At 37.6% G+C, this 27,541-nt stretch overlaps 1 protein-coding gene across 12 annotated transcripts in view; it reads left to right on the forward strand.

Annotated features, from left to right (window-relative positions):
* THSD7B (thrombospondin type 1 domain containing 7B) overlaps nucleotides 1-27,541 on the forward strand; it is a 1,030,427-nt gene that overhangs the window by 350,452 nt on the left and 652,434 nt on the right. For all 12 annotated transcript variants that reach the window (XM_070240788.1, XM_070240790.1, XM_070240792.1 and 9 more), the window contains one exon: nucleotides 950-1,122. In XM_070240788.1, coding sequence (XP_070096889.1) covers nucleotides 984-1,122 — 139 coding nt within the window. In that variant the 5' untranslated portion in view covers nucleotides 950-983. The remainder of the gene's footprint in view (nucleotides 1-949; nucleotides 1,123-27,541) is intronic.

Consider the following 27,541-nt stretch of genomic DNA (forward strand, 5'->3'; position numbering starts at 1 on the left):
CTTGTTGTCTTTTTTATCTTCTCTCTCATGCATCCCATCCAATTGTTAACCAAATCCTTTATATACATCCTCTGCATTACCTTTCAAATCTCCCCTGATCATTGATTCATTCATCAATACTTGCCTGGACTATTTCACCAGTTTCCTAACTGATCTCAATTTCTCTGGTATCATCCACCAGTAATTCTTATGCACACTGGTGTCATTTAAAAGTCATTTGCCCTCCTTTGATTCCTATTGTTATTATTTGCAGAATGAAGCCCAGGTCCCTCACATGACATTCAAGGCTCTTTATAATTTGCTCCCCAACCTATGTTCTAAATTTCATCTCCATCCCTTCCTCCCTTCCCTTTGTGTCCTTCATAGCAGCCATGGGTCCACTCACCAGTTCACAAACACAAATGCATCAGCATCTCATTCTCTCAGCCTGAAATGCCCTTCCTGGCTCCTTCAAGCCCTTGTTTCCCTAAGGTTCTTCTCAGTTATTACTTTGTGTGAGATTTCCCTCTCTTTTTTCTCACCACAGAAGAACTAATTGCCTCTTCCTCAATCTTTCCATCTCACTTTTTTAATACTACCCTTAGAGTATTCCTTGCCTTATTTTGGGCTTTGCTGTGTAGGCATATCTTTCTCACAAATCATGAGCTCCTCAAGGAGTTTGGCTGAGAAGAAGGAGGGACTATACCAAGTATCTGCCAACCCTGTTCTTGAAAACAAAAGTCAATTGACTGGGAGTTTGTGGAGTCCCTAGAATTGATAATACCTTCAATGGGTAAGGATTGAAAACATGGCTAATTAACTGCTGATGTTAAAAAGTTAATATTGCATGTACTTCCTTTATGGTAATAGAAAATTTGTAATGCCATCATGAGAAAGGTTCTAGCAGTCAAAGAGAGTTTTTATAATTTCTGTAAAGAAGAAACTTATCTGATTTTCTTTTTTCTTTTAGGAATAGGCAAGTCAAGAGATTGAAAATCTGAAGAATGTTTCCAAAGGATAATCTGGCTGTCACTCACTGGGTATGGAGGAGCATGAGGAAGCTATTTCTACTGCTTTCTCTCTTGCTGTCCCATGCAGCTCATTTGGAAGGCAAAAAGGATAATCAGTTCATCTGGAAACCAGGTAGGAATGTCGTGACTGTTCCTTTGTCTCATTTTCATTAATGAGAAGAATATTCTTTCCATCCTTGTTCTTCTTCTTTGTGGAGTAGTGGGAATATCCAGAGAGAAAAAATAGACTCTTCTTCTTTATACTATAACTCACATTTGATTTTTATTCCTGCATGATTGTCATCTCCATTCGTGATGCTTGTTATCCTTCTGGATTTTCATGTTGTTGTCAATTAAAGTTATGATTTCCATAGTTACATCTGCTTCTCCTTCATCAAATGTATCACCACTGTACAGCACATTTGTAGCAAAAACGACATCTGAATTTAGCTGATATCCAGTTAAAAATGCTTTGGACCAGTTCTGAAGTCTCTTTCTTTTGGGGTATGAACTAGTTAGCTATTTATTATTGAATACTTTTTAGCATAGATCTTGTATATCTAATTTTGGGAGCATGAAAAATTATCCTAACAACTTGACTCATTAGTTCTGACTATAAAGTCGCCTTAATGAGTTTTAAGATCCTTAGCAACCTTGTAAATAAGTATATGAGTAAGTTGAATTGAGATTTTGAGGCTTGTATATAGCTTATGTTCTTCTCTAAATATTTCATTAATTTGGCTGTGGAAAAGATATGTTAAATTTAATTTTAGAGGCTAATACTTTATTAACTGAGATTATGAGCCCCAAATATCTTGGCTCTTTGTATCACTGATATTTTTCTTTGTTCTAGATTTTAATTTTCTTAAAGTTTCACTATCAGATCATTTAAAATATTTATTACTGTTTCAAGAGTCCATTCTTGAAAATACAGAAAAATTAAACACTTAGTATCTTGGAATGAGAAAATGTGATGTTGTGGAAGATCTATGGTTCTCAAAGAGTTTTCATTTAGTCTTATCATCTGTAAATTAAATAGACTGCAAAAGTATTGTGTCAGCATGGAAATATGTATAAAAGTGATATTTGTAATATTTAAATGACTTTGAAAAAATGAAAGTGAATTATGCTTTAAAGTGTATTAAGTAAAAAACCCAGTGCCATTAGAGATACAGTCTGGAGGAAATTTAATTGCATTAAAGCCCCTATAAATTAATTCAATTGGAGCTCTAATACCATATTAGTGATTTGCATTTTTTACCTCACAGTAGTTTTAGGAAGCTCTGAAAATAGTTCTAAAATTTAATATTGCATTTCTGTGAATGGGGCTATTTTGTTTCAATCACAAAAGACTAAACATTTTCTCAAATCTCAGTAAGCACATTTATATGACTGTACGCCTGTCGAGTTGTCAAAAAGTGCAATTAAAATGGAAAGTAGCAAATCTGAAACACAAATGAGATGTGTTAAGAAAATGGGTCTATTTTGAAGCAAATTTTAAAAATGTCCGCTTTTCTAAATGTAGGTCATTGGAACAAGATGGCACAGACCCACTCCACAGTGGATGAACACCTTGATAACTGTCAAACTGAAGTTTCAGAGTGAAAATCCTTCTTATCAGACACATTGCATTGTTCAAAATGAATGTCTGCGTCGTCACTCTCTTTTTCCCTGGTTTTCATTTCTTCTTTTCCTTCTTAATATGCCCTAGAAAAGGGTAATGTTAGATATTTTTCCTCTTTGGTCTCACTTATAAAATTTATTGCTTGCATATGACTAGACACTTTAGAAGTAGAAAAAATTTAAAAGTTACAAAATTAAAAGAAAAAGTCCAGCCGATGTATTCTGTTCTCCAATCTCTTATGTATCCTTCAGAAATTTCCTTACGCATATAAATGCATCTCTATGCGTATTTATATATATAAATCACACAAAACACACACTCACACACACAAAGTATTGCTGTTAATAATTAGAGTTCTGCCAAAGAATAAATGGTACACACAAGGGAGGTAATTGAGAAGAGTTTAATAGAAAAACTATTTATGAAAGTGGGAAAGTGTGAGCAGGGTTTAAGAACAGCTACAAGGAATTATGGATTGTCCTGAGCTAGTATCAATCTTTATGACTTCTGGGTCTGCAGGGGAAACAAAAGGAAGTGGGTTCTGGAATCTGGAGAGAAAACTTTATGGAGAGGATGCCTGACAGATGCTGTGGCCTTTAGAGGGATATAACCAACCTGCAGTGAAAAGTAGGAAGGGGGCCAGGAGACTGAACAGCCCTTGCTCCCACATCCCTGCCAGGGCTCCCCTTGGCTGAATCCAACCAGAAGCCACAAGGCAAGGGAGCTCATTGATGTATCCGTACAGAGTGGCCTGCTGGGCAGGGAGCAAAGTGGAGAATGTGGATCTGAAAATGACTAATTCATACATACATATACGTTCATATATACACACACTTTGCTTCGTACAGTCAGAATCATGCTTTTATCGTATAGCAATGTCTTGATGAACATGACATATTAGTGCACATGGATCAATTTCATCTTTTAATGGTTGTATAGTATTTGTTTTTTATTTTTATTCAATAATTTATTTAACCAGTGCCTTTTTGCTCTATGTTTCTTCTCCTGTTGCTTGGCATTTCAGTGGTTTTTAGTTTTTTGCTACTGTAAATAATGCTGACATGAACGCAACATTATTTTAAAGGTAAGCAATAAGTCAATTTGAGGAGTCCTATGCTCTAGAGCAATTCTGGGTCATCACTTTCAAAGACAACCTCAACATCTTAGAATCTGTTACCTGCTTATGTATGAATTTATTATATTTAATTTGGATTTTTTAAGAAACTGTATTGCAGTTGAAATTAGCTGTATTTTTGATGTATGTTATCAGATCCAATACCTCAGGTCCAGTGTAATCTGGAATTTGAATGGATTTCCATGGAGACCCAGATAAATATACTTTTTTTTTAGAAACCTAGAAACCATTCTCTGGCTTTAGATTTTAGTGTCAACCACTTAAGTGTCAACACTTTGCTGGTGTCTGTTGTTTTTCCCCTGAGTCCATAGGTTAGATATTAGTCAACCTCATCCAAATTAGAGGCATTTACGAGTGAGTGCTGGCTTTGGAAAAACAATGGCTTGATGAATACTAAGTGAATGATATATTATGTTGCTAGGGATTTGTGTACTGAGTGAGAGTCTGGTGAACTGTAGACTGTGGGGTCACTGATCTGACAAGGCTGTTGAATGCCTGTCATCGTTGTGATGAGATCCTCTGATCTATATTTACTGTCAGGCAATCTGTCATTCATGCCAAGAAAGAAGGATCATGTCAGCAAGAGTATCAGATAAGGAGTGATGTTGCTAGTTGTTTTAAGTAGATATGTAACTATTCATGTCTGCATGGTTTGTAGAGATGAACAGAGCATGGTCTCTAGCCACAGTAGCCAGTGGTCTCTTAAAAATATTCCTCACTTTTTGGTTCTAAGAGGTTCATTCATTCCACTAAGACTTGTCTAGTCCTTGCTATATTTCAGACATTGTTATAAGCATGTGAGATAAGTTCAGATTAAAAGAGACAAATCCACGGTCCTCATGAACAGGGTAATAAACATGATCAAGAAGTTAAATACAGAGTATGTCAGATGATGGTAAGTGCTCAGGAGGAAGGATAAAACAAGGAAAAGGGATATACAGTGATAGATGAGAGACTGAAACTTTAAGTAGGTGGGCTAGAGGATGCCTCACTGAGGAAGGGCATTTGAGTAAAGACCTGAAAGAAGTGGGAGAGCCAGGCATGGGGATATTGAAGTGAAGAATATTCCAGATGGAGGAAACAAGGACAAAAGGCCCTGAAGCAGGAGCGTGTGTGGCATGTTTGAGGACCAGAGAGGAGGCCAGCCTGCTGGAACAGAATGAAACATCAAGGACAGTGATTGCAGATCGAGTCAGAGAGGTAAGGGTATGTCCTCACAGGTTGAAAAACAATTTTGGCTTTCTCTGGGTGAGATAGAAAGACATTGGGGAGTTTTGGAGAGTAATGACATGATCTGACTTTCTTTTTAATAAGATTTTAGTAGGATCATTGTGAGTGGTCAGTTGAGAATGGTGGAAGCAGACCAGTTAGGAGACTACTGCAGAAATAAAGAGTGTGATGATAATAGCTTGAACCAAGGTCATGGCAGTGAAGGTGGTGAGAAGGGGTTGAATTTTGGATATATTTAAGCCCATAGTTTTCAACTAGGGGTGATTTCCCTCTGCAGGAGACATTTGGTAATGTCTGGAGATATTTCTGGTTGTCACAACTGGGGTGTGCTACTGACATTTATGAATAGAAGCCAGGGATGCTGCTAAGCATCCTCAGATGCACCAGACAGCCCCCTACAACAAAGACTTATCAGGCCCCAAATGTCCCAAATTGTGCCCAGATTGAGAAACCCTGATTTAAGGTAAAGCTGTCATGATTTACTGATGGGGGGTGGGTGGCAGGGGGCAGGGAGGGAAAGGGTGATACTGAGGCTTTGCCCTGAGCAATTATGAGAGTGGAGTTGCCTTCATTTAGTATGTGCTGACTGGAAAGGAGCTGGTGTGGAGCGAATATTAGGAACCTGGGATTGGACATTTTTAAATTTTGGCTTTCTGGAAATTCATGTGGAGAGGTTGACCAGGCAGTCACATATTTGGGTCTAAATTCAGGAGAAAGATCTCTACTAGAGATGTAAATTTGCAAGTCATTAGCAATGAGGTAGAATTTAAATGTGCAGCCTTAGAAATGAAGAAGTGGCCTTGAAATTTGTGATCCTGCATATGTATAGGGTAAGTTTCTAATGTACTTCCTTTGGGCTAAATGACATTTAAAAAACTTATTGTGGTAAAAGATACGTAACATAAACTTTACCATTTTAACCACTTTAAAGTATACAATTCAGTGACATTTAGTATATTCACAGTGTAGTAGCAACATCACCGCTATCTGGTTCCAGAACATTTTCATCACTCCAAATATTGCATTTTGCAAGTGAGTTTATAAAAAGACGGAAAAACAAATTTTGTTGTGAATAACAAGGTCTTAAAGAAAAAAAGTCTTTATTTATCTCTCTGTGAGAGCTTCTTTTAATAGTCTTGTCATCCTAAGAGATCACTCAAGTATGCTAGAACAAGCTAAAGCTTTCTACACAGGCAGACCCACGTTCAAATCCTAAGTATCTAAAGAGGAGTGAGTGATTTAATGTCTCTGAGCCCCATTTATCCCATCCGAAAATGAGGATAGTAAACACTTCACAAGACTGTCTGAAAATTAAGTAAAACAATATATGGAAATACCTAGTGTATAGTGGCTCCTCAATAAATGTTAGTTACTATTTTTATCATTATTATATAAAAATTGATGTTTGAAATATTTATTCTTGTTTTTGTGCTATACCATTTTTCCTTACTTTTCTTCCTCAGACACACAGAAAGGAGGAGATCAGTTTGACAGCTATATATACTTTATTAATAAATGGTCATAAGTAATTTTACTGACTTTTTAGGTCTAAAACTTTCTTTCTATATGGCAGATTCTTGGAAAGTTTTAATTTCAGTACCTCCTTCCCAATGATTAAAAAGGTAAGAATAATGACCTATGTTCTGAGGACAAAGTAGATAAGTTGGAATTAATCTTTTTGGAAGGAAAAAAAAAAGCGATTATGACAATGACATAGTATAATAAAAAAGGATCTTACATAGGTTAATATTTAATTATAGTTTAAATAATAATGTTTTCAGTGTTGAAATACTCTAAGGAAAAATATATTTTTTAAAAATTTAGGAATCTTAGAGAAAAATAAAATGTTCTTAGGAGAGAGCTAATCTTTTGAATATGTGCTAGAAGTCCATGAAATATTTCTTCTGGGAATTTGACTACATTGAAATAATTTTAATTACTTCTATGGATATTAATTCATCTTAGAGGCGTGTGTATAATAAACTCTCAGTGGTGGTGTTTCTGTGATATCAAAAAGTATAGACATACATGGCATGGGATTCACTGCTAAAAATTCTGATTACTTTTCCTTAGAGACCACAAATACTAATTTTATAATGCTTCCAACAAGTCAGAAAAAGTCTACATTACCTAAATAATATAAATAAATTACTTTGCTTTTTTTTTTTCTCTAAATAGTACTATAATGTAGGCTCCCCAAGGACAGGAATTTTGCTGATTTTGTTTGCTGATATATTTCAAGTACCTAGAATATAAATAAGTGTTGCATAAATATCCCCAGCACATTAAGTACTTGTAGGATTAGGGGCACTGTCTTTTGCGGGGTGTGTGTGCCAGCATGTGTGCCTGTGTATGTGTGTGTGTGTATTTAGGAGCATTGAGAAGTGAGGAGACGGAAGAAATAGAAAGTATGATCCCCGTTATTCTGGAACTTGATATATATATTAAGGAAAGAATATAAATGAATGAAAGCAAAAGTCAACTTATAAATCAGTAAATGTGGAAATAAATGATCCATATTTTCATGTTACTTGGTTCTAGTACCATTTCTGCTTTTTTTTTGTTTTCCCGAGGAAGATTAGCCCTGAGCTAACTCCTGCCAATCCTCCTCTTTTTTGCTGAGGAATACTGGCCCTGAGTTAACATCCATGTCCATCTTCCTCTACTATATATGTGGGACACCTACCACAGCATGGCTTGCCAAGTGGTGCCATGTCCACACCCGGGATCTGAACTGGAGGACTCCAGGCTGCCAAAGCAGAATGTGTGAACTTAACTGCTGCGCCACCGAGCCGGCCCCTCTAGTACCATTTCTGATCATCTCTGGAAAAGATGTTGAATATATGTTTTATAAAAAGTAATAGGTACACATAGTTAGAAATATAACTTTTACTGCAGTTTTTATGATGAGATGTTACAGTTGCATGTTGTCTCCCTGTTCATTTCCACAGAATCAGCAGTTTCAACTCTTCTTGCTGTTTATTCTGATGTTCACCTAGTATTCCTAAGTAACATGCTCCTTATTAGTATTTCTTGATTTATGAGTATTGGATATTTCCTATTGATTTTCTGTTATGTGAGGTGAGGATTTATCTCTCATTTTCCTACCCCTTTCCCACCTTACTACCTCCCTTCAAAATTGTGACAGCAAAATATTGAAATCAATGAGTAGTGCTTATGTTATTATTTCTGCATAGATATTGTTCTCTGCAGAGCCAGGCAGTGTACTGTGCTTCTGCATCCTTTCTTTTCAGCTTTTTGTTTTACGTGGAAATAAAAATTGCCTCATTGTTTCTTTTTCCTCACCTTCTTTGATTCTACTGTGGCTTTCCTCCCCAGCTCCACTTGATGTCTCACATGCCCATTATTGATTTTTTGAAACATCCAAGCACTGTTTGAAACATCCAAAAACTGTAACATGTTTTTCTTTGGGAGACGTTTCTACAGCCCTTTATCCTCTCAGTTGAATCTTGACTGCTGCACAATTCTCATCTTTGGCACATCCCTTCATTTTCTCATCTTGAACCCCTTGTCCCCTGTTCTGCTTCTCTTCCTTGCCTTTATTGCTTTATTTTCTAGAACTGCTAAAATAGGGCACATTGGAAGTAATTTTTCATGTCTGAAAGGGTCTCTGTGCTCACTATATACTTGACTGATAGCTTGGGTGTGGAGTTCAAGGTTAAAAAGCACTTTTCCTTCAAAAGTTTGAAGGTTTTGCTCCACTGTATTCCAGCCTCCAGTGTTGTTACAAGGAAGTTTTTGTCATTCTGAGCTCATCTGTTTGTATTTTACCTGTTTGTTTTCTTCTTTCTATTCATGAAGTTCTGAAATTTCATGATTATATACTTTGAGGGCAGTCCTTTCTCCCCTTTATTTTTGCTGGACATTAGGAGGATATTTCAATGAATATGCTTATGCCCTAGAGTTCTGAGATTTATTTTTTATATTATTTCCCCCCGCTGTTGTCTCTGATCCCTCCAAAAATCCTTAGACAGATGTTTCACCTCTCTAACTGATCTTCAATTTTTAGATATTTCCCCTATGTTGCCTTTTGTTTGTAGTTTTATTCTAATTACTAAAATTTTTATTCTACTTTATCTCTCAACTCTTCCTTTGAATAGTTTTTATTTCAACTATAACATTTTAAATTTCTAACCTCTCTTATTTGTTCTACGATTTTTTAAAAAATTACATCTCCTTTTGTAGCTGTAGTGTCTTTTCATTTAGATGATGTTAATAATAATTTAACTTTTTTCCTTCTCTTCTTTACCGCATGGATGCTTCCTCTAAATCTCTTTTTCTCTTTTGTTCATTTATTTGTTTGCTCATGGCCTCTGATGTGGGAACGTTCTTCTAATGTCTATTGATTATTGGCTCTCTTTGGTGCTTCTCATTATTGAGAGTGAACCACTGAAAACCAATTGGGCCTTCTGTGTGCCTGACTCAGCTGCTGGGCTTCACTGTCAGGCTTTCTGAGTGGTGAGCTGGCTTTTCTACTGGAGGATGTATTCCTCAAAAATATATGTCTATCAGTGCCTAAAGGTCTTTTCTCTGGGGCTTATTAAGGGTATTATTTAAGGTGAAATCTAAGCTGCTATAGCAAAGATGTTCCCAAGTACAGTGGCTTAAAAACAATAGCAGTTCCTATCTCTCTCGTGTGAAGATCTCATAGTTAGTGGTCCAGATTAATCAATGGTTCTGCTCAATGTGTTCATTCACCCATGCAGTTTTCTTCCATCTTATGGAAGGTCATTTTCCTTCCCTGCCCATCCAAACTGGATTTCAGGCATTTCCATGTTCCAGTTGATGGAAAGGACACAGAGCTGAAGCCTAAAACAAAGGATTTCAAACAAGTGACATAGAAGTTCCATACATGTTCCAATTCACTATTGCTGTGTAACAGCCCACTCTGAAATTGACTTCAAACAATAACAGTCATCAATTTGGTTCACGCATCTGAGGGTGACTGGGCCGAGCTAGATGTTTTCACTTGGGGTCTCTTATGCCATTGCACTGGGATGGTGGAAAGGGCTGGGTCATTTGGATGCCTTCTTCACTTCCATATCTGGCACCTGGACTGGAAAGAGTCAAACAGCTAAGGTTGGAATAGCTGGGACTCTTCAGGTGTCTCTTTCTCTCTCTCTTTGCAGTCTGTCCACATGGTCTCTCCATATGGAGGCTTCAGGGTTACCAGAATTCTTATGTGATAACTGAAGGCTCTCAGAGCAAGTTTCTGAAGAGAAACAGCAGGAGTTGCATGGCTTTTTCTAACCTAGCCTAGGATCTGCGCGTGATCATTTCTGCCACATTCTGTTGGTTACAAGAGAGTCCCTAAGGAGGGAGCTTAGATTTAACCTTTTGATGGGGAGAGTGGCAAAGAATTTGCAGATATATGTTTTAAATTGGCCATGATCCATCACTTCTGGTCACATTCCATTGGTAAGAATGTGGTCAGTCACATGGTCACTCCTAGCAACAAGGGAAGGTGGGAAATGTAGTTTGTAGTTGGACAGCCATGTAAGAAGGGAAGGTAGATTTAGTCATGTCTGGATTAATCAGGGATCTCCAGAGAAACAGAACGAGCAGAACCCATAGCTAGCTAGCTAGCTAGCTAGCTAAATACATAGAGACAGACAGATAGATAAAGACAGACAGACAGACAGGGAGACATGGAGACAGAGAGACAGAGAGTAATTGATTATCAGGAATTGGGTCATGCAATTATGGAGGCTGAGAAGTCCCGCTATCTACTGTTTGGAGGCCCAGGAAAGCCAGTGGTGTTGTTCCAGTCTAAGTCCAAAGGCCTGAGAACTAGGGAAGCCAATAGTGTAAATACCAGTCTGAGTGCAGGAGAAGAACAATGTCTCAGCTCAAGTTGTCAGGCAGAGTGTGAATTCTTCCTTCCTCTGACTTTTTGTTCTATTCAGGCCCTCAACAGATTAAATGATGCCCGACCAGACTGGGGAGAGCAATGTGCTGTACCCAGTCTGCTGATTTATATGCTAATCTCATCTGGAAGCACGCTCACAGATATACTCATAAATAATGTTTAGCCAAATATCTGGGCATTCTGTAGTCCAGTCAAGTTGACACATGAAGTTAACCATCATAGCATCTTCTGAAATGAACCCTTCCTCTACTGCCTACACTGGGCTCCTGATAAAAGGATGAGGGCAGAGGTCTTGGCAGAAGTGGCTTAACATTTAGTCCTTAACATTTCACTTAGCTCCTCTCTTTCAAATAGGACACCTCATTATTGTTTTCTACTTTGTAAGCTCTCTTCAAAAACATTCTCTTGAGGAGTTGAATTTTACTGTCTGTTTTCCTGCAGAGACTGAGGAAGGGAGAGAGGAAGGGATCTGAGGGGCTAATTAATTCCATTTATAGACTTTTAGTTATTCCCCATTTCAAGCCACAAGCCTTACTCCTTTCTGGCATCTCTAGGTCCCAAACCTTCCCAGAGTTCTGCAAGTATAAATTGGCTTTTTCTGTTGTTGTTACTATACTCTTCTGTAGACAACTAATCTTCAGCTTCCTTTACATTGTCAAGTTGCTTACAGCTCCTTCATTTGCTCTCCATGTTCCAAAATTCATTGCTATCTGTTCTCCGCGTCTAACTCTATATTTTTGACCCTTGTGAGTTATGTCATTTACTGTCATTTAATGCCTTACTGTCACTTCGGTGGCCTATTAGGAGGGAATGAAAATATGTACAGGTGCCATGTCCCCCAGGTTAATGGGAAGTCTTCTTGGTCTTCCGAGACTGAGAATGAATGGGAAGACTTTTCGGTCACTTCTACTGCTGTCTATTTATTCTGGAATAGAAAGGGTGTTGAAATGTTAATTTTTCTGCTGACTGACTCAGATATTCTCTTTGAGCATGTGCTATAAAATCTGTCTATAATAAAATTAACAGGCCAACCAAACATTGCCCAGGTTAAAATTTTTAAAAATTTAATTTAAATGTTCATTGTCTCTGTATGATTGGGGTCAGACTGAGCAGGATTGGTGATTGATATGGAAACGAATTCTCCCTGGAGGTCAGATTATCCATGGGGAAATTCCTTTGTGGCCACCTGGAAATGTCTCCCTTCAACTTTTTCTTCCATGGTAGAATTTTTTTGTTTTCTTAAAGATTGGCCCTGAGCTAACATCTGTTGCTTCCTTTTTTTTTCTTCTCCCCAAAGCCCCCCAGTACATGGTTGTATGTTCTACTTGTAGGTCCTTCTGGTTTTGCTATGTGGGATGCCACCTCAGCATGTCTTGATGAGCAGTGCTAGGTCCGTGCCCAGGATCTGAACTGGCAAAACGCTGGGCCATCGAAGTGGAGCATGCGAACTTAACCACTTGGCAACAGGTCCAGCCCCCCATGGTAGAATTTTGATACTTAACATAAGTTTGAATTATTCTTAACTAGGAAAATATAGGATTCCATGCAAAGAAATACAAATGTCAAGATGAAAACAAGTCAGACCTATCAAAGTGATATTGAAATGTGAGTTACAGAATAAAAGACACTATTATGAATTTATAAAGCAACCTTTAAAGCTTACTTTATAAACATCTTCATGGTCATGACCTTAGCTACCATAAAGTACAGTCAATCTTGATTGGAACCAAATAAGAAAAAAAAAGCATACCTTCTTGTGGGTTGATTATGGATTTACTCAATTCACACAATTATTTTTATGTATCAACAAAGTTCCTCAAACTTTGCAACCACAGATGACATCTATGCTACAGATATTAGTTCCACGGATAATATCTGAGAAATAAGATATTTCTCAGTTAGAGAAATAATTCAAAAAGTGTACATTTACCACCACTCGTATGTACTACTCTCTTTAATTCTATGTACCGTTAAAGCTTATTTTCATAGCAAATGTATGAATATGAATGAACTATATCATCATTTTGTTCCTTGTCTTCTTTAGAGTTACTATGGTAACCAAAGTGTGGTTCATGTAGGGAATGTACCCTCTTACATTGATCATTTTAGCCCCAAAAGAGGAAAATGGAAAATAATAAGTTATTGTGGAAATAAGTGGTTTTATCACCCAATGGTAGATTTCATTCATGGATACTCTTCACTACAAAAGTAACATAAGAAATGGTAAGAATAACATATGGATATGTTTTTTTGTGGATTTTTCCTCAGGGTTAATAATTTTTTAATTGAATGCAGCTGCTCAAAGATTTTTGTTGCTAAGTATATGTACTATGTTGAAAAGGAGTGGCTTCATTTTAAATCTTTTTTAGAAAACCATTTTGAGGCTTAATGACTTGGCATATTTTGTAGAGAATCACAAACAATACAGATGCTGACATTACATCCTGGGTAGGGTGATAGAGTGGTTCAGAGCACAGACGCCAAGGCCAGACTGTCTGGGTGCTAAGCCAAGCTGAGTATGACCTCAACTTTATGCCTTTGCTTTCTCATCAGTAAAATGGTAATAAATGAGAAAAATATATGTAAAACATAGCTCACTTTCTGTAGTACCTATTCAAAGAAGATTTTTTGTACTTAAGGTAAATATTACATGACTAAAGTCATGTTAAATACTCAATTAATGCTACTTTTTTGTTGCTATTAAGTGGATGCTACCCTAAGAGCTTATTTTTTGTCCCTCCCAACTTCTGACATGTAGAATGCAATTTAGTTTGGATATATAGACATACAAATATGATGAATATCATTTCTCTCAAGAGGTCATTTGATATTCTTTTTCTTCACCTTAAGGTTTATCTTCAAAAATAAGTATTTTTAAAATTTCCATTTTATTGCTTATTTTTAGTGGCATTCCTCATGTGCCTGAGCTGTTTCAAATATCGGACCTCCAATAAATAGTGCCCCATCATTTTCTTTCATAAAATTCTATTTTATTGTTTTTCAAAGCAAGAGCTGTGAGATTCTCTCAAAAATAATTACCAGGCAGAGTGCAGTCTCAAAGCTTTCTGAAGAACCAAGAATATGAGGCCTGTTTGATCAAACCTAGGTTTGAACTTAAATGGGTCCATTGGGTCGACTTCCTCCATCCTTACACTTGAAATGAGAAAAAGCAAAGATGCAAGTGGCCCCTTTATGTTTGGCCATAAGGTCAAAAAATTATTATATTATGCTACCTTCTCTTTTATTTATCTTACATGGTCCTCATAACAGCCTGAGATGTTGTAGGCAAGGTAAGGAACAAGCTGAGTTTGAATAGCGTATATATTAATTGATGGAACCAAGACTAGCCCAGTGCCCTTTCACTACTTGAATTTTCATTATGCAAAAGTCTTTGGTTTTCCTCTTTTGAAATTTTGAACTTAGAACTGCTTGTGATTTACCATTCTCAACAGAGAAGCTCATGAACCAGAAAAAATTGCCACCTTTTATATTTCTTCACATTTCATGTAAAATGGTTATCAGTTTGATGGTTGCTGATCCAGATAAACAAATGTTTTATGCCAAGTGGAGGCTTCTCTTTACAGCTTTCTACATTGTTACAACACTAGCAATTGTTAACATGAAGGGTTGATTATTTTTTAAATAATTTGTTTTTTGAGGAAGATTAGCCCTGAGCTAACATCTGCTGCCAATCCCCCCCCTTTTTTTTTTTGCTGAGGAAGACTGGCCCTGAGCTAACACCTGTGCCCATCTTCCTCTTCTTTATATGTGGGATGCCTGCCATAGCATGGCTTGCCAGGCGGTGCATAGGTCCGCACCCGGGATCTGAACCAGTGAGCCCTGGGCCTTTGAAGTGGAATGTGTGAACCTAACCGCTGTACCACCCAGCCAGCCCCTAAATAATTTTATTGGAATATAGTTTATATGCCAAAACTTTACCCTTTGGAAAAGTGTATTTCAATTTTTACTACATTTTACCAAGTTGTGCAATCATCACCACAATCTAATTATTTTCAGTTAATCCCCATTCTTACCTCCAGCCTAAGCAACTGCTGATCTAATTTTTGTCTTTGTAGATTTGCTTTTTCTGGATATTCATATAAATGGAATCATACAAGATCTGGTCTTTTGTGACTGTCTTCTTTTACTTAGCATAATGTTTTTGAACTTCATCCATATTATAGCATATATTAATATTTATTCCTTTATATTGCTGAACAGTATAGTATCTATTGTATTGATGTAACCTTTTTTTAAAATCCATTCACAAGTGGATGGATATTTGGGTTGTTTCCACTTTTTTGCCTATTATAGATAATGTTGCTGTGAATGTACATGCGCAAGTCTTGGTGTGGACATATGTTTTCATTTTTCTTGGAAGTGGAATTGCTGGGTTGTATTGCAAGTAGATGCTTAACTTTGTTTATTTTGACTGGTATGCAGTGTCACTTTATTTTTTATTGAGGTCACATTGGTTTATAACACTATATAAATTTCAAGTGTACATCATTATATTTCAACTTCTGTATAGACTATATCATGTTCACCACCAATAGTCTAGTTGCCATCTGCCACTGCGTTAGATGCTTAACTTTTTAAGAAACTGCAAACTATTTTCCAAAGTGGCCACAACTTTTAAATTCCCACTAGCAATATATGAGGGTTCGTGTTTTCCATATTCTTGCTAACATTTGTTATTGTCTATATTTTTGGTTAAATTCATTTTAGTGGGTGTGAAATAGTATCTCATTGTGGTTTTGACTTGTATTTTAATAATGACTAATGATGTCTTTTCATGTATTCATTGGCGATTTGTATATTTTCTTTATCTATTTAAATCCTTTTTGTGTTTTTAAATTGGGTTGTTTGTCTTTTTGTTATCAAGTTTCATTAGCTCTTTTTATGTTCTGCGTACAAGTCTTTTTTTGGATATGAAGTTTGCAAATATTTTCTTCCAGTCTGTAGCTTGCCTTTGCAGTTTTTAGTGGTATCTTTGAAGTGCATAAATTTTGAATTTTGAAGTCCAATTCGTCGATTTTTTTGTGTGTGTGGTGAGGAAGATTGTCCCTGAGCTAACATCTGTGCCAGTCTTCCTCTATTTTTGTATGTGGGATGCCACCGCAGCATGGCTTGATGAGCAGTGTGTAGGTCCGCGCTGGGGATCCCAACATGCGAACCCCAGGCTGCTAAAGCAGAGTACATGAATTTAATCACTATGCCGCCAGGTTGGCCCCCAATTTGTCAATTTTTTAATTTATGGATTGTACTTTTGGTCCCATAGCTAAGAAATCTTTGCGTTATTCAAGTTCCCAAAGATTTTCTCCTGTATTTTCTTCTGACATTTTTATAGTTTTGGCTCTTATATGTAGGTCTGTGATACATTTTGAATTGCTTGTTTGTGTGGTGGGTAAGGCTCTAAGTTCGTTTTCCTGCATATGGATATCCAGTTGTGCCAGTATCATTTGTTCAGAAGACTATACTTTCCTCATTGAATTGTCTTGCCATCTTTGTGAAAATCAATTGGCCATAAATATAAGGACTTTGAGCTCTGTTCCATTGATCTATGTGTCTGTTCTTATGCCAGTACTACATTGTCCTGGTAACTGTATCTTGATAACATTATAATAAGTTTTGAAATTGTAAGTGAAATTCCTCCAAATTTATTCTTTTTAAAAATTGCTTTTGCTATTCCGAGTCTTTTGCGTTTCAGTTCTCATTTTAGGATTAGTTTGTCAATTTCCACATAAAAGCCCACTGGAATTTTGATAGGGATTATTCTGAATCTGTACATCAATTTAAGAAGAATTGCCATCTTAACCATATTGAGTCTTCTAATCCATGAACATGGACTCTCTCTCCATTTCTTTTATTTCCCCTAGTAATATTTTTAAAATTTTCAGTGTACAAGCCTGGTACTTATTTTGTTAAATTTATTCATCCTTATTTTATTAATTTTGAATTAATAATTTCATTTTAAGATTGTTCACTGTTAGTACAAAGAAATGCAATTGATTTTTATATACATCTTGTACCTTGCCATGATTGGTTATTGAGTTTATTATTCAGTGCTTGAGCTACTCCCTGATTGAAAATTGATGATACTAGGGTGTTACGTAGAATTTTCTGGACTTTCTGGATATTAAATGTAGGAGTAAAATTTACTTGCAATATTTCCTGACAACAGAAGCTCATAGTGTGTTAAAACTCACTTGGGATGTAATAGTGGGGAACTGAGCCTTTTCATGATCACTGCTGCCTCTCATGTCCAGAAGTGCCTTATCATGGCTAGAGTCTTTTCATAGCAAACAAATCAATAGAGCAAATATCCTTTAAAGTAGCAATGAACCATGTTAAGAAAAATACCCTTAGTTAAATGAACAGACTATTAAGACATAGCAGAGCCTGGCTAGTGTCTTTTAGCTTATATTGTTGAGAGTATGGTTTGAATGCGAAAAAGGTATTGTTTTTCTGTTTCTTAAACAGAAACTTTCTCGGTTTAAAGATCAATCCTGCAGTCTATGTCTGGTGCTGTATAATTCTAGCCCTTGAGAGTTAAATGTTTTGTTTTTGCTTTAATATTTACTATATTGTGAATTATTATATGGTTCAAGTAACTACTACTTATCATTCAACTATATGGTGCAAAGATGTTTGTTGCGTTCTTTTTTTTTTTTTTTTAAAGATTTTATTTTTTCCTTTTTCTCCCCAAAGCCCCCCGGTACATTGTTGTATATTCTTCATTGTGGGTTCTTCTAGTTATGGTATGTGGGACGTTGCCCCAGCGTGGCCTGATGAGCAGTGCCATGTCCGCGCCCAGGATTCGAACCAACGAAACGCTGGGCCGCCTGCAGCGGAGCACGCGAACTTAACCACTCGGCCAAGGGGCCAGCCCCCTAAAGGTTTTCTTTTTTTTAATTTAATTTTAGTTTTTTAAGGATTGGCACCTGGGCTAACAACTGTTGCCAATCTTTTTTTTTTTTTTTCTGCTTTATTTCCCAACCCCCCCGGTACATAGTTGTATATCTTACTTGCAGGTCCTTCTAGTTGTGGGATGTGGGACGCTGCCTCAACGAGCGGTGCCATGTCCGTGCCCAGGATCCGAACCCTGGGCCGCCGCAGCGGAACGCGCGAACGTAACCACTTGGCCACCGAGCCGGCCCCTGTTGCGTTCTTAAATGTGATTTTAAAACAGTCTTTTGACACTGAAACTTTTCTTCTGGGAACAAATGCCAAGTTTTATAGGGTGGGCCAATTGAACAATGTATTTCAGTTAACATAAATCAGTTTTGTGCGGAACATGCCTATAGTTTCCAGTGAAGCACTGCTCTGTCCCGAAATAGTGGGAGGTTTTAAGAAGTTAGGACGAGGTGAGAATCTTGTTCATTGCCTTTCAGTGGGTTTATGTTACAGTTGTAAGTGGAGTTCCTAAAATTGCTGCTGGGGGAACTTGAAGATTATGACTAACTAGACATTCACGTGTTTGATACTTACCAGCATTTGTGTTAAGTTCGGAGAATCAGATGGATTCTGATATTCCTACCCAGAATATTACATGTCGAATATTGTAAGTTGATGTTAAGATTCGATCATTGAGTAATTTAAACAAAGTATGAGTTGGATAGCTGTTAAACGTGTGGATAACATGCTGGTGGATACTTAGCTGACAGCTTTGGTAGTGCGGCCTCTGGCATATAGCATGTCTTGTATGGCTAGTCATGAAAAATCACTTTTCAAATTAGAAGTTAATAAAAACTTTCCTGGTCTGAACACTAAGCTCTACTCCCTGTGCGATTAGTGGTTTCATTTCTTTCTCAGCGGTTGGGTAATGATTATGGCTTCAGATGCAGAGAGTGATAAAGAGATTGATTAATTTCACTTGAAAGGGCATATGTTCAAAGAGAATCCAATTGGAACGCCATGAATGACGATCTGACATCTTTGCAGCTGAGAGTTGTACCCTTACTTGGTATCCCACTGATGTTGAGGATAGGCTCTCTAAACCAATGTTACTTATCCACTTGGTCCATACAATATTGGGTCTTCCTCAGAGCCTGATGTGCTTGTGTGTGAGTTTGTCTGTTCTTGCTGTCTTTCTCTGTCTTTGTAATAAGCTGTTTGTGACAGTTAAAAAGGTTCCTTTGGCTCCTTTCCCCTAGTGATGTCTTTGAGTTGTATGTTGTTATCGATCAGTAAAACCTAGGTTGTCTCTGAACCATCGCTTAATTTAGAACACACTACACACACACACCTACAGCACACACCCACATGGTACAGCAAAGCCTCTCTATATTTTAGTATGCACAGCATTTTCAATATTACAGCAGTGTGACCATAGGGAAAAGCCTCTTATTACATTTTATAAAAAGAAAAAAAGAGTCTTTTTATCTAATGCTTTATCAGCTTACATTTATCTGGTACTTCCCATTTCTGAGGAATACTTTTTATCATAAATATATCATTTTTATACCACTCTCATTTTCACGCATTCTGTAACTTTTAAAATAAATATTTTGTGACAATTTAAAAGTGATTGAAAACTTACTTTTTAAGAGAAAAATAAAACATCCATCAAAAATGGTGGGCTCAGATTTTGAGGAAAGAAAGATAAGGATGCGCAGCTGTGATTTTAGCATGGAGCTTTAACTTAATGAGTTTTGTTTCTGAATCTGTAAATGAGTGGGTGTGTGTTCCTGAATAAACAAAATGCTTGCGTCCTCCTTTTGGAAAGTGTCTCTTATATATGAATCTCTATTGTAAGCATGAGGTGGAAGGATAATATAAATTTATGATACTTGGAAAACTATCATCAGAACTTTTACTCAGTGCTTCTGTAAATTAAGAAAGTGTTCTTATTCCTTGGATTTTCCGATTGTTTTAATAAGAAGAGAAGTTTTGATCTGAAATGTCTTAGGTTCTTTTTCCTGCCTTTATGCTTGAATGTTAAAATTCTGTTCATGCAGCAGATAGTTCTTGGGCATTACTATATGCCAGATGCTGTGCTGTGAGAATTACAAAGTGCAGCAAGACACAGCTCCTGTTTTCAAATAGGGAGCCATTTACTGAGCTCAATGTGGAGCAAGTAGACATGGCCCTTGAAGACTCATTCTGAAAGAACGCCAAGAAGAATTTCCCTCTAAGTTATATTGTTACAGAACTTTGGACATTTTAAGAATGTATCCTTTCCTCAATGCTTTTCATTTTTGAAAAAGCTCTGGAATATTATCTGAGAAGGCCCAAGTGCTTCCTAATCATGACATTCTGAAGTAAACAATAAAGTCTGTAAAGGATGGTAACAAGATGACTGGAAAGGGGACGTTTGAAAAGAATTTCATGGATATTAAACACTGCCCAGTACTTAGGTTAAGTTTTTAAGAATTATTGGGGAGGTCACTTTAGCTCTTTAAGTCACTTTGATATTGTGAAGACATTTCTAGTAGGGTGAACTTTGACAAGGAGAGATTCCCCCAGGGAGTTTTATTTGTAATACTCAAGAAATAAACTATGTGTTCGTACCAGAATTTTTATAAATCAAGGATACATTTAAAAAGTATTTTGAAAACCATTTTGTATTCAATATTAAAGCCAGTGATGCATTAAAAGCTAGGCTTTGCCATCTCTTATTCCATCTTTGTTAGACTCTCTGATTTGTTTGCCCTTGATTGATTTTGAAATAGATGAGCCAGCTTCCAGAGCGGGAGAGTGATTTAATTATTACAGAACCCAAGGCCCCAAATCAGATTTGAAGGTATGTTGGGACAGTGTTCGGAATGAATTAGTGAACAGATGTAGAGTATAGGTCGCTGATATCTGATCCCCCCATGCTGACCCAAAACTAGTGCATTTCCCTTTACATCTTTAACTCTAAACGTCAAAAGGTTGAATTTAGTGATGCGTCTTAATCTGGGATGAGTTCACGTAAGTCCCATAATGGAAATTCTGGGACTGTTAAAGAGTCTAGAGCTTAGAAAATGGAGGAGAGGACAAATGCTTATGCTGAATTTCTTGGATGGTTAGGGACCACGTTTTAGGGTAATTAAATTAGCAGTCTGAACACTGATGTCAGTATTGACACCAGAGATCAACTAGCATACAATTTATTGTTTAGTAGTTTCAAAGGTTACTATGATTATTTGGGTCATCATGAAACATACATTTAAATGAATGTCTTTGTAGAATTTTAGAGCTGGAAGGGACATTGAGATCACCAAACCGGGCCTTCTCAATAACAGGTGAGCAAGCTGAGGGCAAGGAAGACAGCTTGGAGCAAGAGATGGAACTGGGATATGGGCGCTCTGAGTCCGGCCTCGTCCTGCCATTTCAGGTGTGGGGGACTTTCTTCTTCTGCACGGACTGATGATGGGCGTGAGAGCCTGCTGTGAGGGAGCAGATGGTGGGCTCTACTGGTCCACATTCCACTCTTTACAGTCTAAATAATAGGAAGACATTAAAAACAAGAGCTCAAATCCATAACTTTAGAGGACAGTTCTCAATCAGGAGAGAGGACAGATGAAAACAACATAGTGGAGAAGCCCAGAATCATTTGCCAGAAGGTCAAGATTCCTCTCCCATCGTTAGACAAAGGAGAAGCACTTGAAAAAGTGGACTGGGGTCAGGAGCTCTGGAACCTGGTGAAAAGAAGGAGCCGCTCCAAAATATTTACATGGGAGGAAATTTCATTTTAACATCAGTGCCAAGAAGGGCCAACATTGCCATCTAATCCAGCACAGCAACATTTGAGATTGGATGAAACTGGTTTGTGTCTGAGCTTTGCTTTTACTAGCATGTGATTTTGGGCCAGCTGTGCATCTTCATGCCTCAGTATTCTACTTGGCACTGTATTCCTTCCCTCATTCACTTGATAAACACTTATGTAGCATTTATTGTGACACTACAATATTCTGTGAAACAGGATTATTGATATCTACCCCAGAAGGTTTTTTTTTTTAATATGAAATTGGATAGTATACTAAAACGCTGAGCAGAGTGCCTAGCATATATGAAATGCTCCGTAAGAGATTAAATTTTTGCTAGCGTTGAACTTTTTGCCTAGGAGAACCGAGCTTCTGGCTGGGAAAAAATTATAAGGTGATAAAGAATCTAGAGTGGAAATGGTAAAAAAGATGGTCACAGGGAGATAACATGCTTCTGAGGGTAATCTTTTCCTGACATCAGAGGTGATTTTGTTTTGTCTTTTGTTTTGTTGTTATTTGCTTGCTTGCAAATACTTTTTTTTTTAATTAAACAAGAGAATAAAACATTTAGCATATGTTTCTCTTGCATATACCTCAAAGGGTATGCTGACTGACTGCTATGAAGCTGGAGTATGGACAGGAGGGAGGTTCACCCAGTTAACCCCATCCCTCTATCCTGGGTGACAGAGACACATGGAGGGCCAGCATGTCCCCCAGGCCCAAAGGACTGATGGTTCTGTGTCACACAAATGGAAGGAGCTCAGCCTCCAGCTCTTAAGACAGCGCTGGAGAGCAGTGCTGATGCCTCCAGCACAGTGCCCAGGGCCACCAGCTTACACAGACCCCTTTGGCCTCTTGTTGACTCTCACAGAACTGGCAGCCGAGGAATCAGACCTTTCACAGGAGTTCTCAGGACCCAGCAATGTCTCCTTGGGGGCTTCTCTTAGCTGGGCCAGAGGCATGATTTTTGGAAACCTTAAAGCCAAAGTTCAAAATGTAGTCCTAGTTGTGTCCCCAAATGCTCCCAAAGGAGAGGAGAGGGTAAGAACAGGCATTTATTTATGGGAAGAAAGCACATTTAATCCTCCCCCAATTCAATATTATTTGATGAGGGCTGAGAGCAGGCAACCCCAGCAAAGGTGAGGGGGGTGGGTGGAAGTGGTGTCACTGCCTGGCAGCACCTGCCGGGGCATCCTAGGTGTGGCAGAGGTAGCCTCTGTTGGGATCCACATGGGTTGTGGTGGTGGGAAGTATCTGAGTGAGTGAGCAGTCATGATCCTTGAATTGGAGGCAGGCACAGAGAAGTGGAGGCAGCGGCCAAACTGGTAGGGTCAGAGGCAGTGTGCAGTGATGGGGGTTCCTCATCACCCTGACTCCTGGAAGAGTTCCCACTCAGAGTCCTTCCAGGGCTGGCTGCAGGAGAGACAGGGGCATGCCCTGGTGTGGCTGCTGAGGGGCTCCCCCGTCCCCTCCTCTGGCTGCTGATCTGTGATGGGTTACGTAGAGGACCCCATGCTTAGCGGGATTGGAAAGGAAGTGTTTGGCACCTGGCTGAGTCTTGCTGCTCTGTGGCAGGGGCCATCTCTGACCTGGTCAGGACACTTGGACCGGACAGTTGGTACTGAAGCATTGATGGTGCATTTCAGCTGGGGAGAAGAAGTGAGTGGTCTGGAGATGCCCAGGAACCTTCCATGATTGGCCTTGGGATCTCACTGGGGGGTAATTTTGGAACAAATAAATTAATTTGGTCAAAGAAGTTAGAGAAAGCCAGAATAAAAAAGAAAACAAAAATCTGGCTTTCAGCAAATGCATGTTCCGTTTGATGTGATTTTTCATTTTCACTCATCTGAGAACTTCTTTGGTGTGGTTGGGCTAGGAATTCCTCAGACTCATATGGTGCTGGAGCTGGTACCACCTTCCATTTTTCAACTGAGGAAACTGAATTTGTGGGAGGAGAAGTGGCTCTTTGATTCACTAATCCTTGGCCTTCATCCTCACATTTACTATCTAATGGGATCCTCAGAGCAACCCTAGGAACTTTGTAGGTAAGTCTTAGTCTCCGTTTGCACGTGGCTTGCCTAAGTCAATGCGGGAAATCATTGGTAGAGGTAAAATCAAAAGCCAGTTTTCCAGATAAGCGGTTGAGTGCTCTGATCATCATCCTACTTAGTTTAGTGGTGAAATTTTACAAAACTTAATTCCACCTTCATTCCTTCAATTGGTCATCAGATCTTTATGAGGCATTTTTCCGTGGTACTTACCACATTCTAGGCTGAGAGGATACAGGATGATTTCCTTCTCTCCACCCTCAGGGAATTTACCAGCTAGTTCGTGAAGTAGCATAAACAGACAATTGCAGAAAGAAAACCTAACAGGGCTGTATCAAAAGCATTATGAGAATACGAGGATTATATGAGAAATATTGCTTTGAACAGTGGAAAAGCTGTAATTGTCTATGTGCCAGGCGCTATGCTAAGTGCTGGGCATGAATTATGTTGTTTGTATATTTGAAAGACCGTTTCATTGGTCCTAAATTAATAGCTAGGTTTATAGTCATCTTCCCTAATCATGAGAGTGCTTCTTCTCTTCCCCAAGCTTTGGTAGGATGTTCTGGTATCTAATATAATATTGTATATTAGGAATAATGTATCACTTTTGGTTGTAGGGAGATAAACCAATAATAACCAATTTGAGACAAATTCATCATTGTACATTGAGACAAATGATCATTATGGGTAATCTAAAATTGAGGGAGCGTGTCGTCTTGTGCAAAGATACAAAACCAGTGAAAGTCAGATGGAAGAGGTCAGTTGGGGCAACGTTGGAGCCTCTTACATTGAGGAGGGGAGAGAAGGCTGCAGGTGGCTCTGAATGTGGAATACCAGTGGGAGACACTCACAGCTGCCGGCAGGGTCAGTTGGTGGCATTCTGCTTGCCTGGGCAGCCCTGCAAGTGTAGATCAAGGTTCTTACTTAATTGCTGGTGGAAGAAGAGAGTCTCAACATTCTAGCACACTTAACCTGCTCTGTCCCAGCTTTCATCTCTGCTCTGCTTTTTGTGATCCCTTTTCTCATTTTCTCTTCATTTCTTTTTTTCTTTTCTTTTTTTTTTTTTTGAGGAAGATTAGCCCTGAGCTGACATTTGCTGCCAATCCTCCTCTTTTTGCTGAGGAAGACTGGCTCCATTTCTTAATAGAGGTCTTTAAAAATACTCTTTATTCCCCTTTTTATCCTATTTCCCTTGTCTGGAGTGAATTTCCAGGGGAATCTAAGGTTTTGAGTAAACTCTTAGTATTCAGCTGTGGGCAAATACCCTATGGGAGTCTCCTAACTTTATCTAGTCTGCCCAAGTGTTATGAATATTGATTAGAAAAAAAAGAATGTGTGTTTTTGTATAGAGAGAGAGGCAGAGACAGAGAGAGAGAATGAGAGGAAAGGAGGGAGGGAGAGAGATAGAGAGAGGGAGCGAGAGGTGTATGGGTGGGGAAAGTGCACACACTGATTTTCTTGTACTTGCAGGGTGTTTCCTAGTAGAAAAGGGGAATTTATGGGGGGGGGGGCGTTAGTCATAAAGACAAACTTGAGATTTTTGGCGTCATTTTTGTTCTTTTGAATTAGTTAACTATGCTAACAGAAAAGCAAGAGTATAGATGCATCTTTATAGTAATTTAGAATAATGTATATTTGCCTTGGAAGTTCTGAGTAACTTTTTTGCAGAGTCTTCCTCTGTTTCCTGTTTAGGGAATAAATACTTGAAAGGTGACTCTGTATATTGGATAGAGCAGAGGAATAAGTAGGACATAAATAATAGTGATCTCTCTTTTAAGTGATCTTTTTAGTTTTTCTATACAATCTCTGTAGAAGTTATCTATGGAATTATTAGTTTAGTTTTAAAACAAAAATAATGTGAAAATTATTATTAAACTTTGTAGAGTACAACAAGTTGAACAAAATATAGTTTACGATTAAATGTCAATTAAATGTTTATAGTGATCTTACATTTGAAGGTGTTGTTTTTGCAGAAATTTTCTTTTTTCTTTCAGTTTTATTGAGATATATGACACAAAACATTGTATAAGTAATTGGTGCAGCCTTATGGAAAACAATATGGAGGTTCCTTAAAAAATTAAAAGTGGAATTATCATATGATCCAGCAATTTCACTTCTGTATATCCGAAGGAAAGAAAGTCACTGTCCCAAAGAGATATGTGCACCCGCATGTTCATTGCAGCACTATGTACAATAGCCAAAAACAACCTAAGTGTCTATTGACAGATGAATAGATAAAGAAATTGTGGTGTATATATCTACAATGGAATACTACGCAGTCATAAAAAGAAGGAAATCCAGCCATTTGTGACAACGTGAATGGACCTTGAGGGCATTACACTAAGTGGAATAAGTCAGGCAGAGAAAGGCAAATGTGATATAATCTCATTTATATGTGGAATAAAATATACAGAAACTTTTAGATAAGAAATGTGAAAAAGATTTCGAAATACTTTTCATTAAAAATGGACAAAAATAAAGCATGGTAGAGAATTAAGTAGTCTTCAGAGTTTATTCACTGAATCAGTTACAAAAGTAGAAAATATTGATGGTTTTTAAAATTTTAAATGAAAATTTGAATTTTTTATTTTCGAGTCTGTAACAAGCGAATATATTTCAATCCACTTGTTTATTCTCTGATACTGGATCAAGCAATGTTTGATAACCAAGAGAGAAAATACAAAACAAAACAAGAAAATGATAAAATGATAAATAAGTACCATGAATAACTTTAATTCATTTAATGTCTAAAAAACTAAAACTACTATTAACTTAATTTTTACACCTAGAATTAACCAATAATTCTTTTCTTGAACTCTTTTAACAATTCACTAGAGTAGTGAAAATCTGCTTCTTAAAATCTGACAATTTTTATTTTGTTTTGTTTAAGAGAAGCTGGAGTAATAATTATGATCTCAAGTACTAAAAAATTGTCTTTTTCTCCTTCTTTTGAATAGACAACTGCTGTATTTCACTGTCCTACACAGATTTCAGCTTAGAGGTTTGTGTTTTTCCTTCTCAAGCTGAAAAATAAATGTCACGAACATTAAGCCATAGAATGTCTCCTTCGGTGCAGTGTTTTAGATGATAGGGATGACACTAATAGTAGAAGAAATTTGACAGAGGTGACTGTATTAGATGAAAAAACATTTATCTGAAGTTTTTATATTTGCCTGGAAATTTAGTATCTTAAAGTTCTCAAAATTGAGTGATTCAGTTTTCATTTAATCTTTTCAGGGAATTTATTTTGACAGCTTTGATTTAAAACGCTTCATATTTTTAATAGTTTTAATTTTTTTGCAGAGAAATGTTGAGTATGGCTGCCAAAATGTGCTTCCTAGGCTCATTTTAAAATCTCTAGAGCTACATAAGATGCTGTGTCATGCAAAAAATTAATAACATATAAGAAAAATCTTATAAAAATCCACAAAATATGCTAGAAATAGAGGCCGGCCCAGTGGCTTAGCGGTGAAGTTCACACACTCTGCTTTGGCAGCCCAGGCTTTGCCAGTTCAGATCCTGAGTGTGGACCTATGCACTGCTTATCAAACCATGCTGTAGCAGGCATCCCACTTATAAAGTAGAGGAAGATGGGCACGGATGTCACCTCAGGGCCAATCTTCCTCAGCAAAAAAGAGGAGGATTGGCGGCAGATGTTAGCTCAGGGCTCATCCTGCTCAAAAAAGAAATTCTAGAAATAATAGTTATAATAATATTTATGTTCATTGACCAGTTATTAGATCCCTGATTGCTTTTGCATGCTTTATTTCATTGAATTGTCACAAAAATCCTATGAGATTATTGTTCCCTTATTACATGTGAGGAAACTGAATCACACAGTAGGGTGAGTAGCAGAGATGGAATTTGAACAATAATATTCTTGAAAGTAAACTTTTACTCCTAAACAGTTGCTTTGAAAAGTGGAACACTGAGA

This window comes from Equus caballus, chromosome 18, assembly GCF_041296265.1.
Source record: "Equus caballus isolate H_3958 breed thoroughbred chromosome 18, TB-T2T, whole genome shotgun sequence".
Classification (NCBI taxonomy): Eukaryota; Metazoa; Chordata; class Mammalia; order Perissodactyla; family Equidae; genus Equus; species Equus caballus.